At 33.3% G+C, this 13,736-nt stretch overlaps 1 protein-coding gene across 6 annotated transcripts in view; it reads right to left on the bottom strand.

Moving 5' to 3' along the window:
- Window positions 1-259: 259 nt before the first annotated feature.
- LOC129262305 (trichohyalin-like) overlaps window positions 260-13,736 on the bottom strand; it is a 35,134-nt gene continuing 21,657 nt past the window's right edge. For 3 of the 6 annotated variants that reach the window (XR_010293683.1, XR_010293685.1, XR_010293682.1), the window contains 4 exons: window positions 11,682-12,356; window positions 7,090-7,127; window positions 5,762-5,786; window positions 788-5,157 (listed from right to left, as the gene is read on the bottom strand). Coding sequence is in view for 1 of the 6 variants with exons in the window: in XM_064099976.1 (XP_063956046.1) it covers window positions 11,689-12,356 (668 nt within the window). In the remaining 5 variants the exon portion in view is untranslated. Of the gene's footprint in view, window positions 5,158-5,760; window positions 5,787-7,089; window positions 7,128-11,681; window positions 12,357-13,736 lie in introns of those variants that run through there. The other 3 variants (XR_010293686.1, XR_010293684.1, XM_064099976.1) reach the window with 2 other exon arrangements.

Here is a 13,736-nt window from a genome sequence, read left to right as displayed (position 1 = left end):
GAAGGAATTATATAGCCAAGCCTGTCACAGGAAGTGAAGACAAATCTAGAGCTAAAGCATCGTGTTGATTTCAACATACGGATAACCTTCTAGCCATTGGATCCAGAAATTTCAGTAGCTGAGTACAGTTGTAAGTGAAAATTAATGAAATTTGCTTCATGTAATTTTTCCATAGTAGTTGGGATAATGCCCGTTGCTGTATTTCTTACGAGAGTTACATTTTACATGCAAAACAAAATAAAAATTCAAATGAAAACAATTTTCTTTGTAAAAGACAGGAATTTATTAAATAACATTGGGACAAATTACATAAGCAATAATATATGACCCAGTGATGTAACTTTACAGATGAATATGCATGCTATGACACTAATGACAACAAAATAATATCAATACTCAATATTTGCTTTTACTACAATAATTTGCTGTAAACAGACTTTAATAACAAGTGAAATAAAAATAAAAGAAACATGAAATATGATCAGTGTACCCAAATTTCATTGCTTTATGCTTCTGAAATTCCACATATATATAAATGGAACAGGTTTCAAATTTAAGAAGTACATCCTACATTTTAAATAACTGCAAAGGCCGGTAAGATATATGCGATTGAGCATTTTAACTTCCTAATAAAGACTACATTTATTCACTTCTCACTTAAAGCTAAAAATCGAAACTATTCATGAAATTGGAATAAAAAATGGTCTTGAATAATATGCTGTTATATATTGTAAATTCATAAATGCACAAAAAACAATGTCATAGGGAAAAACCTAACTTTACACAAATAAAATACAAGTGAGAACTGTTTTAACAAAAAAATATTTCAGTCCGCACATTCTAGCCTCAAATAGAATTTTTTTTTTAGTATATCACAATGAACTAAAATACCTCATTTCATTTTGGACTCGGCAGGAAAACGCTGCACTATTTATGATTCCAAATGACATTTAGTACGGAAGAGTGATGTCACAGCCATTCATCACCATGACAACTGGCTCTAAACAGTTCTCAAATAGCCAAATTGTCTACAATTTTAATGGCTAACAACAGAAGTCACATGCCTGATTAAAGGATTTGTTTGGAGCCATTGCTGTGGTTTCGTAAAAGACTCTAATATCATCATCATTTCATGTGCTTTAAAGTGCTATTTCAACTATAAGCTCAGTTGATGCTACTGGGTCGGCAGTAATCTATATGCAAACGGCCTCTTGGAATTTTGCGGTGGTTTGCCGAGTCGTACCCGAACAAGACTTAACTAAGGCACAATAAACGATAAAAAGGTCCCAATATGAATTTCAAGCTGCGATACATGGATAACAGGTGGGTGTTTCAAAAAGCTGTTCGTAAGATACGAATGACTTTAAGCACGACTACTGATCCTTTCTTGTTCTATGTGATATCCTATATATTTGATTTATGACCTAAGAACATGTTCCAGTCGTGCGTAAAGTTGTGCGTAACTCTCGAACAGCTTTATGAAACACCCACCAGGCATAATTTCACATTGACACATTTAACATGTATAAATGTATAAAAAATAACATAAATGCACAATCATCAATTTGAGGTTTTGCTCTGTACATGTTTTGGTTTGTAATCAGCCATGGATGTAATATCTACAGGTCTAAATGTTTGAATAATCAAATACACTTAAATAGAAATGAAGAATGAACAATTTCCATTGTTTAAGCGTTTTTTTGGCAAAGAACATGAGAATGGGGAGCCAACCACTGGAAAATTCTCTATATGACCAAGGAGAATTTGTTTTTGGTAACTTGCAGTGTAAAAAAAAAAAGCTCTGACTTTACAAATCAACTATGGAAGCATACATATACTACATTCATATATTATAAATTCCCTATTGTACATTTATATTGCATTAAAACTGCAACAAAACATAAGAACTACATCTTTATACTTAAATCTAATTTCAAATGTTCATTACTGACATAAAATGTTCCTATTTCGCATTACCATGTATTCTTGGGTCACTAGTAGCAAAAAAAGCTAAAAGCATATATCTAGGTTGAAGTTTATTGTCTTGAAAATATGTTTTAAATCCTGCCCATGAATACAATGACTGTTAAAATTGTTTTAAAGTGTTCGCTCTCTGTGAATGACACTGCTTTAATTTCTGCACCTCATCAATGTATAAACCACTAAGGAGTTACACCAAACATTTATGCATGAATACATTACATAGACCGTCTGTAATAGGCGACACATTGAAGATAGATATATGTTCATGTATGTATGTTCATGCATTATTCATTCAGTCTGCTACACACGTAGCCAATTCTGAGTTGCATGGATTTAAATTAAAGTTCTGTTTTAAAAGATAATTAAAATGAACACTTTTTCTACATGTTGGCCCACTAATTAATGAAGGGATGAATATACTGTCCTATCTGCTAAATATAATGTTGGCCAAATTATGAATGAAATAATATAATGCTCTACCAACTATTCTATTGTCATTTTAAAAAAAAGAAGATTGTTTTGTATTTTACTATTATTCACTGTTTGATTATACTCTGTGATATATGACAAGCCTAAACTAAATTGACAAACTAAGAATTCAAGTTATAACATGCACTGAAAGACTGCTCTGCAAGGAAATCATATAAAAAAAAAGATCAAGGAATATAATTTCACAAATTGTGTACTTCATTTGCTTTACAATATGTTGCACACTTCTAATTAATCTCCATATTTAACCTCAAATCATGATCCATTTTTCTCTAATATTTCATTGATTACACAATCTGTAATAACTATAATAATAATAATAATAACAATAAAAGTTATCATAAAAATGAATAAGTAAAAAGTAATAAAATAAACAATAATCACCAAAATGGTAAATAAAAAATGAATAAAGTCACAAAATGCCGTCGTTTTTTGAAGGACATGTTTAGTAACATGTCTACCTGCAAAAACTTGATTATCAAGTATATACAGAGCATGATATGTATTATGATCTAATCTTATGTATCAAATTGCACACACATTACAAAGAGGCTTCACCAAATTTCTTACCAAGTTACAATCAAATTTGAAAAATCACTTATATTTACAATCTCGTGATTGGCCAGTCTGAACATGAAACGTGAGAGATGTGTACAAATTCATGTATAGATTCATAACCTAGATGCTATAAATCCATTCATATGTACAACATGTGCAGGCAAAAATACAATAAGTGCAGAATATGAAAGGAAGGAATAGAATAAAAAAGAAGAGCAGTGGGAGAAAGAGAAGGAATTAGAGAAAATAAGAGCAATATGAATACTGGAAAATTGAGTAGAAAGGAGTACAGAGAAAAAGGAATGGAAACATTAGAAAAATGAAAATTACATAAGATGATTGAAAAAAAATAACAATATAAAAATGAGATGTAAAATATTAAGCAGGCTCATAGACTCTGTCAATCACCATCAATATTCTGCATTTAGCTTAAAATTTACAACATCCATATGAAATAAGTCATCGATAATACTTCTACAAACTTGGTATATTTTATGTGTCAAATCAGATCTCTAAAAGGTTGACAATTCCTTGAAGTAGACGTTAATGATGAAGAGGTTTCTAGAAATCTAACCAATCATTCCTTTTTCAGAATGAAGAGCATGATAAGGATCAAGTCCATGAAAATTGTCAGCATTGACTATTAATTTGCTCAGCTTTCACAATTTCAGTGAAATCCTTGTTTTTTCTTGACTGAGGAACACAAAGCTCACGACTGTTAGTTACTATGGTAACTGTCAGAGTATGACAACTTGCCCATACCGAAAAATTTCTCACCAAACACCCACCAGATCTCTTATATGCAGCAGCAAGACAGAAGCAAATCACCAACATTCTTTAACATTGTACATATTATTGCAATACAAGTTAAATATATAATCATATCAATATAAAGTGAAAGAAAAATCAACATAAACATATTTGTATCATTCTCAAAATCCTTAATGGTACTAATTTCCTTCTACTTGTACCCCTAAAAATGATAAGTACCCTTTTTAAATGTGCTGGGATTGATTTTTACTCTATTCATCCCCTAATACTGCAACATCACATTTATAAATATATTTACTAAAAACCAAGAATAGAAATTATAATGGGATCTATCAAGATAAAATGTTCTGTTTATCCACATTAATTCAAATATGTTCTTGGAAAAAAAAACCTGGATGTAATATCATTTTCTCATTCCAAATACTATCACCCTTTTTCCATATTTATATAAAATATGGTGAATTTTCAGAAGTGTCATGTTCATCTGGCGACATCAGTATTTAGTTGTGTCTTATTGGGGAAATTTCAGCAATACAGGTATGTAAAAAAAAAACCAGAAATAACTACAGAATAAAATTGTTGGTGTTTTTTTCAAAGGTAAGGTATGACTAATATATATATCCACAGTAGGCCGATAGTTTGTAATCATTTGCAAAAATACCAGGGTCGGTATTCGATTCGTACTCAAGCCAGAATATTAGGTTTTTTACTCAGTATTTTGCTCAAGCAAAATATTTAACCATCTTTGGTATTCGAATTGCATTTTTTGGCTAAGTATTTTGCTTAAATCTAAGTCAGCAGCCTACCAGACTTGGCTTGCATGCAGTTTACAAATGTGATGCGTCCAGTCATACATTCTGCATACAGATGGATACATACACTGCACGTTATTTCGCTCAAACTTTATAACGTCACAATGATTAATAGTCAGTATTTTGCTTAGCCAAGAAAATACGCAAAGTAAAATACTCACAAATCAATACTTAGAATTGAATACCGGCCAAGTCATAGTAAGTGAAGTACTATACTCTTTGAACTTTCAATTTTACCTGTAGTTACTGTAACGATGTTGCACTCGTTGACACTTATTGAATAACCAGCTCAAAATTTGTCACTAAAGACCATCTAGTGATGCCATTTTTATGGATTCTGAAAACACCACATTTTGATGAAAAATTGAGGAATAAGCCAGTAGCTGAACTGAATTATATTACTGACCAATTTGATAATAACCTAATATAATAATATATAAATGATATAAATTTCATAATTTGAAAAATCTTTAGTATTGGTCTTCCTCTTGTATCCTGTTGTCGATTTCTTCTTCTATTCTTTCTTCTTCCTCTAATTCCTTTCCTGAATGGTGAAATAAGGGGATTGACAGTTGAGAACAACAGATGAAGATAGAGAGGGGGGGGGGGGTAGACAGGCAGACAAAGAAACAGAGAGAAGATGGATGTGGGGGAAAAGAGAATAGCAAAATTAATATAAACATATCAATATGGTCAATGTAACTATTTTCAATCTATATCATTTTTCTTTCCATTCATACAGCTGCCCAAATATCAAATATATGTATTTGTGTGCTTTCTATTTCTCAATTATTTAAAAAATAACTTCTAATCATTCCTAAAGATTGCATAATCACCAATTCTTGAAAATAATAGTAATGCAAATGTATGGTGCATCTGAAAATGCATGATGTAATAAGTCCTTACTAATCCTTTTCACCCCATTATAATCAGACTGAAATCTCTAATTTAAAACATTTTTGGAATCATATGAACACTTTTTGAATCATATGAAAGAAATATGTATCAATGATAGTAAGAATATTAAATCAGAACATTCATTTATTATTGTAAAAACATTGCCATAGCCTATTCTGCATGTTCTTGCTTAATCCTACAAAAAATATTAATTGGACAAAAAAGAAAAATCATTTAAAATATGAACTCACCATCATCAACTACTCTGACAGCTCCCTGAAGATGGAAAAATAAAGTGTGTTAAAAATTATAGTGACCATTATATATACATCATCATATCCCTACGCCCCTTGACCAATTCAATCAAAATCATGATCATGATTACATGTATGAATTTAGAATGAATAATTGTAATAATCATGTAGTTCATCACCATTGTAAGTGATGAAACAAAACACGGAAGCTTGCTCAGAACAATGTTCCTAGGAGAAACATTATTTTCCCATGATATTGCCCAATTAATGCAAAATATAAACATCTAATAAAGGAAGAGTTCAAAAGTCAATATATTACGTCCAGTTGATTGGGAAGAGAGAAAGAGAAGGGGGAGGGTTCAAATTAAACAAGGAAGCATAAAAAATGCATTATACAAATAATTGATTTGAACCGAGAAATTTACAGAAAATTTGGAGTTTCAAAGAGACTCATGAAACAGCAACATGCAACGCAGGTTCTAGGCAAATCAAGACATTATCTCACTTTTTATTTCATTTTACAATAACTTCCCTGTATTTCATTCTGAAAAAAAAATGTTCATACAGAATTGGTTCCCCCATTACAACATTAATTTTGATCTTGTGTACATATTCCATGAGCAATCAAATGTTATTTTACATTCTTGGAGAAGAAAAATGTGAAATATAAGCCATTTCAATTTTTTAAACATGTTAACTGTTTCACTCACTTCTTCTCAACATATTTGAAAATTGAAATGGCATATTAGGGTTGTCTTGCATCTGACTTAAAATCTCCCATTGTTCTGTTATCAATTTGCCTTGTGGTAAATTGCCAATTCGTCTACTGCCTGCTCGTCCACTTACAACATGGTCTACCTCAATAGTCTAATGCCATTCGGTCCATCAGCATTTTGTCTTATAACCATTTGGTCCAATCATCACTTAGTCTAATTGCCAGTTCGTCTATGACCATTTCATCTCATAACCAAATGGTCTAATATTCATTTTATTTTCATTTATTTTGCCCAATTTACACTTAGTCTAATTAGACCAAATGGTATATGGACTAAATGACTATTGGACCAACTGGTTATTAAACAAAATGCTAATTAGACCATGTGGATAATGGAAGAACTGACGGTAGACCAAATGATAGTGGACAAGTTGGATGAATTGGCAATAGACCAATTGAAAATAAACCAATAAACCAAATAAGAAGTTTTAGGCTGGAATCTCCCCAAGCGATCAATGCTTGCCAACATGGGATTATCAACAAACATGAATTGAAAAGAATAAGTAAAAAATATATGATATTATTTTCATATAAAAATTCATTAGCTCACCATATCCTGTATCGGTGGATTAGGATCCAATTGGATTCCTGCATTAAGAAGAATAAGAGTAACAAAAAAAATTATATAGATTACTCAAAACTTCGTACATAAATTCTTTTTCATTCCTAAAAGAAGCATGGAATAGGGCATTCTTTACTTGACTTCAACTGGAGAATGAAATAAAAGTATTCAACATCCATGAAGATATCAATTCCCTAAAAGTGGATGAATGCAAAAAAAACTGTTCAGATGATGAAGAAAAGTAATACAAACTGAAAATTCAACAATACGGCATTATCATGATTAGAATTTTACAAGACTTTCAATAAAAGGAGATGAAAAATATGCTTTATGAGATCAGTGGAAAACAGGAAATATGGTACAGAAATGATATGGTATATGCTAGCAAAGAATGATTGGTTAGTCATACAACACCTACATGTACAAATGTATGATTAAAATCATGGGAGTGAATTTTCCCCGATGAGTAGGAAGTATGAATTTTATTTCTACTCCCAATCAAAAATAAAATTCCAACAAAGTGTACACAGCAATGAAATCAGTATAATAAAATCAGAAATAGCATAAACAAATAATTGACAAGGAGTGGATATGATGGAAGCAAAAAAAAAACATTCAGAGTGATGAAAACTTAGGTGTTTTGGAAGCTAAAAGGTTTAGAGTCACTTTGGTAGTACTTTTTATGCACATAAATTCTGAGGAAATTATGGCAGTAATGAGTTAAATAATACAGCAAATGTACATTATATGTCCTTGCATAGAGGCATTTCAAACACACAGATTGTTTGGGATTAGTGTTCATGTTTACATTTCAGAATGGTCTATAGAACACAGAACCAATAGAACAATATTTGCTATGCATGTGCTGAGTTGTTGAGAAAATATTGATTCTAGAGCTAGCTATTGGTTGAAGTATTGATGGGGGAATGCAGGAGAGATCAGCTGTGTGGATGGAGTACACAATAAATAACAAGTTATCGTCATGGGCTCATTTGAAAAACCTTAAAAAGCTGTCAAATAATTTCAAGTATAATTTGTATTCTCAACAAAGTGAAGGAGTAGTACAGTATACAATGACCTATCAAACAGTTTAGAGAAAGTTATTGATTTTACAAATGACAATATTGAATGTACAAGTGAATGATAGAAACTCATGATTCTGTTGCCTAAACATTATTGTATACTTCAAGAACTGCAGTTCACTTTTAATACGATATTGGGTCAAATGAAGGGTTCTTTTTATTCATTAAATCAAAATGTATCCACCTGCACATGTAAATTGTTACAAAAATGTAATATTGAATTGACAAATTAAGAAAAGGTTAATGAATTATAAAGATGATGAAGTATTGAAGTGACATGTTGAATATAGATACATAGTAAATACATACATTGTAACACAGTGACACTCTAGTAACAAGATAAATGCTAAATGTTAGGCAAAGAAAGTTTATATAAAATATAACTAATTTTATTGTTCGTAAATCATCAAGACCCCCCTGAAGTACTTTGCAGATTACTTCAATATTTTTCAAAAAGTAAAGAGGAAAAAGATTGATATTTAAATTTAAAAACATTGATACAGTATATACATTGCGTCCCACAAAAAAAGAAACCGAGGTTTAGCGATATTTTATCATGACTTAATCACAAATCCAATAGACAAATTACCTATCATTGTAAAGCTTAGAATGTCCACTTTCAGCTGATATAACACGGTACAAGATTTTTTTATCCCACGCATGAGTGAGAAAAAACAATTTGAAGAAAGGATAGCAAAAAGTCATTTGGCGGGGGTATCAAAATTTCAAAAAGAAAATCCCATGCCTAAAAAGTTCAATATCTGCTCTTTAATTTGATAGCTAAATCACAGAAAATGGTCGAGAAATAACAAAGTTATGTTCCTTCAAAACAATGCTTGTATTTCCATCATTTCATAAAACATACGTGTTTTCACCGGTTTCCCACCGATGCTATCGCAGTTATAACAAAAGACTTTCTGCATGGCTGATCGGAGTGTCGAGTATGTCTAAAAGCTATCCTGTAAAACCTCTTCACTTCATGAAATTATTGGAATTCAAGCCTTATTTCAAATAAACAGAACTTTAATACTAAATAGGTTCATTATTGCGGATTGAAATAATCGCTAGAGGGTATTCATTTGTCTCGCAATCTACTATGGTCAACAAGGAAATTCGTGATCACTCTCGCAAAAAGTGTTCACTGGCTTTCTAGGAAATTCGTGATCACTCTCGCAAAAAGTGTTCACTAGCTTACAAGTTCACGAGCTTTCGAGTGCCGCTGCACTCAAGTGACTCACTTGATAAAGAGTTGCAGCGGCACTCGAAAGCTCGTGAACTTGTAAGCTAGTGAACACTTTTTGCGAGAGTGATCACGAATTTCCTAGAAAGCCAGTGAACACTTTTTGCGAGAGTGATCACGAATTTCCTTGTTGACCATAGTAGATTGCAAGACAAATGAATACCCTCTAGCGATTAAACAGAACTTTGTTATTTCAAATAAACAGAACTTTGTTATTTCTTGACCGTTTTCTGTAATTGAGGTATCAAATTAAAGAGTTTCTTTATGAAACTCAGATACCGCCCGCCAAGTGACTTTTTGGTTTCCTTTCTTCAAATTGTTTTTGCTCACTCATGCAAGAATAAGGAATAATCTAAATTAATTCAAATGAAAGAAGAGACCCTAAGCTTTACAATGATACATACCGGTATAGGTCATTTGTATTTGCGATTAAGTCATGATAAATCATCTATGAATCTCGGTTTAGTTTTTTGTGTGACGCACTGTATAGTGCCTACAGTGTACAATCAAGTAGCTGTACTTAATGTCATATAATAATATGAAGAAAACATTCTTGTCCATTTCCCTGTCCGATAATAGGTGCATTAAAACCATATACATCTAAGATGAGTAAAGGCAACTTTAAAAAAAAGGCAACTTTAAAAAAAAAGCAGATTTCCCGTATTTCCAAAACCCTTAATACATGTACAGAAATCCAAAGCCTATATTTCATAATGTTCAATTTAAGTTTAAAACTATTTTGTTTTTGCATCCTCTGACCAGAAAGGGGTTAAGAATTCAGGGGTCGGGGGGTGTTTCATCAAAATTTGTTGTTTGACAAAGTCCAAGATCCTTCAAAAACCATGATTTTGATTGGCTGTGAAGCACAGGTGTCTAGCTGTTACTACTGTAACTGTTGGTAAATGGCAGTCAGTGGAGACCAACTTTTGAAATGATCCCCACCAGGGTCAATTGCTATACTGCCTGGCCTGCCTAAATAAGAGATTACTCATTACATCTACAGGTAATGTAAATCGCCCAAATAATGCTAATATACAATGATTTCAAGAGACCTATAATGTCATCTCATTCAAAGCAGGTCCATATTTTCATTTTCTGTCATAAATTGTTGCTCAACAATTTTCAAATGAAGAAAATATCTTCTTTTTTGTTAGACAACCGTGTCCTTTATAATGCATTTGATGAGCAAGAAAACACAGTACACAGATATCGGTACTGATAAAAAGTCCATACACATATTAAGCCATATCCATATCGTCTTCAGGTAGAGTGTCATCATGAAAGCTACGGACAAGACAGCAGGGCTAGCCATGAGCATATACGGTTTTGCATGTACATTGGTAACACTCACCTGGTGGGTGTTTCATAAAGCTATTCTCAAGTTGAGAGTAACTTTATCACAACTGGTGACCCTTTCTTTGCTATTATACATGTATATCCCTACATGTATGTAGCTGACATATCACTTCAGAACATGTTCTAGGTATGTGTTTCATTAACCTGTTTGTAAGTTAAGAGCAACTTTAAGAACAACCGCTGAACCTTTCTTACGCGATAAATGATCACCAATGAACATTTAATGGTGAACATCATTTTACCACAAGAAAGGATCACCAGTCATTCTTAAAGTCACTCTTAACTTATGAACAGCTCTATGAAACTGCCTCTAGTGATGTATAAAGTTGTTACATCTTGCCATTATGGTAATGTCCATGGAAACCATGATGTTGATTGGCTGCGGAGCTCAGTAACCAAATAATGGTGAAAGCTATCATTTCGTAAGTTTTTTTAAGGAACAAGCCCCTGATGTCTCGTAGAATTAATTAGATTCCATACATCCCAAGAACCTTGAAATATACAAAATATACAGGAACAGATTAAGATAACATAAGGTACATTTATGAAGTAGAGTGATTATAAAATACATAGAGATGTTAAAATAGGTGCTGTCTTCTTCTAGGTTTGTTATAAAGTGGATCAAGAATTCTGAAGAGTGCAAAGGAAGTACTGGAGTCTAGAGGAACATCCAAAACCAAATAACTGATAATGATAGCACAGAGGAGATGCTAGAGGTCATGGAGAGATCTCTGTACAAGGTTACTTCGAACAAAAGGTAGGTGATAGTTACTGATCCAAAGAGACAGAGAGGTGACAAATTGAAATACAGTATACACACAGGGTCATTATATAAACAGAAGGTGTGATGACAGTATCGTTGGAAAGTGTGGTTAAGATCAGTCACACGAGATAGAGTTCACCTTTGGTTTACGCGTAGTTTCCGACTTCTTCCTGTCTGGTATCCTCATGCACTTGACCATCATTTTCATTGCTTAACGCCTCAGGGTTGTCCATATCGCTCTTTCCTTGACTCTTGCTTCTGTCTTCGAGCTCCTGTTCACCATCCGCCTCATCATCACTGACATAGTCAGAATCTATTTGTTGGTCTTCCTCTGGGTAGTCAGGCTCCCTTCCTTGGTTACCCTCTATTTCTTGGTCACCTTCTGCGTAGTCTGGCCCCCTTTCTTGGTCATTCTCATCATAGTCCCCGACCCTTCCTTGGTCATCCTCAGGGTAATCTGGTACCATTCCTTGATCCCCTTCAGCATAGTTCACACCCTTTCCTTCATCGTCATCGTCATCTTCATCTAAATCACCATCCCCTCCTTGGTCAGCCCGCTGATAGTCCTCTTCCATATCCTGATCAATTTGGTCATCATTGATATTGCCATCAGGGTAATCTTCCTGGATCTCATTTCCCTGGTCGTCTACAGGAATAGCTCCTTGGTCTTCATCTTCCATGTCAGAGTCTTGATTGCCATCGTTAGATCCATCATCCTCTGGGCTGTCTTCCCCACCATCATTATCATTTGCAGAAGAATTCTCATCATCAGAATAGTCATAAGAGGGATCACTTACTTGTTTCTCTTCATCACCTTCTCAGAAGAATGGTACATCAAATTATGTCAAAACGCCATCAAGGGTTTACGGGTGTCCACAAGATTTTATCATGAAATCAAATGGATTTGCAAATCATTTGTATTGTATTTTGTAAGTATCATATCATTGGGTTTGTTCAGATTCAGAAGGCATGTTCAGGAAAATGCATAATGATGTTCATATATATTTCATCCACCAGTTTGTGCAAAAGGGGCAATTGGTGAGAGAGAAGCAGCATGAAGCATGGAGAAACGCAGTTGGGAGAAAAAAAAACATAACAAGAAGCAAGCACATTAATCAAATAAGCAAAGCAAGCAAATAATAGGATGTGATGCACAGGGTACAACAGCAATGCAATAAAAATATTAAGTGCATCAACTATTACCAATATTGAAAATCAATTGCATTATAAGACAAACAACACATAAATAAAAAGTTTTTAGGTTTCAATTTCAGATCGTAAAATACACACAATACACACGCCAGTTCTACACATTATCCAAATATATCAACAATTGAAGGTAGCAATACATTCTCATAGAGAAAATACAGGTTTATTTCATCAACCTTTGTACCTTGTATCATGTATGTTACACATAAAGAGAACATCTTTGTACGTACATGTATGTACATTCAATATAAAACTTGCAAATATCATGAACTCTGGTTTAACTTTATAAAAAGCAAGGGTCTTAGAGGGGATTCACACGCTTGCATTTTGCGTCATTTAAATGACGCAGTTTGAGCGTGTGAAAGCAAAATAGTGTAATTTGAAATGCGCAATTCAAATGATAGTATCGAGATGTTTTCCAGTGACGATATTCCAGAATGACGGAGTGAAACAGCCGTGTGAATGCTTTGACCTCCAAAACGTTATTCTGGGGGCGGAGCTTACGGTGACCTATATTCTGCTCTGTTGGCAAATTTAAGCGATGCATGAGTGATTGACGGGGTACCAAAAAGAAGCCACACCCCTTCTTATCGGAGCGAAACGTAAAGCTGCAGAATTCCTGAATCCTCCTGAGCCGTGTGCACAAAAGATGATTCTAGCGTCATCATAATTCTGCATTGCAATTAAGCATTCAAATGACGCAAAATGAGAGCATGTGAAACCACTCTTATACATGTATGTATATCTATGGGAAGCAAGTTCATATTGTAGGTTAACTATTCTCTTATCTCGTGTTTTTATGATAAAGAAGATCAGCTTTCACTCTCAAATCATTATCAATGGTTTGTGATTGCCGAATGTGTTGATGAAATCATCAGCCTCTATTGTGTCTCGTTTGGCTATCTGTAGTTAACCCCAAACTTAGGAGAACAGTTTATTGTAAACTTGAGTTCAGGATATAGAAAAACATATATCATGGATGGGT

The sequence above is a fragment of the Lytechinus pictus genome, chromosome 5 (genome assembly GCF_037042905.1).
Source record: "Lytechinus pictus isolate F3 Inbred chromosome 5, Lp3.0, whole genome shotgun sequence".
Classification (NCBI taxonomy): Eukaryota; Metazoa; Echinodermata; class Echinoidea; order Temnopleuroida; family Toxopneustidae; genus Lytechinus; species Lytechinus pictus.
The sequence above is the reverse complement of the archived record's forward strand: the minus strand, read 5'-3'. Positions and strand labels throughout refer to the sequence as shown.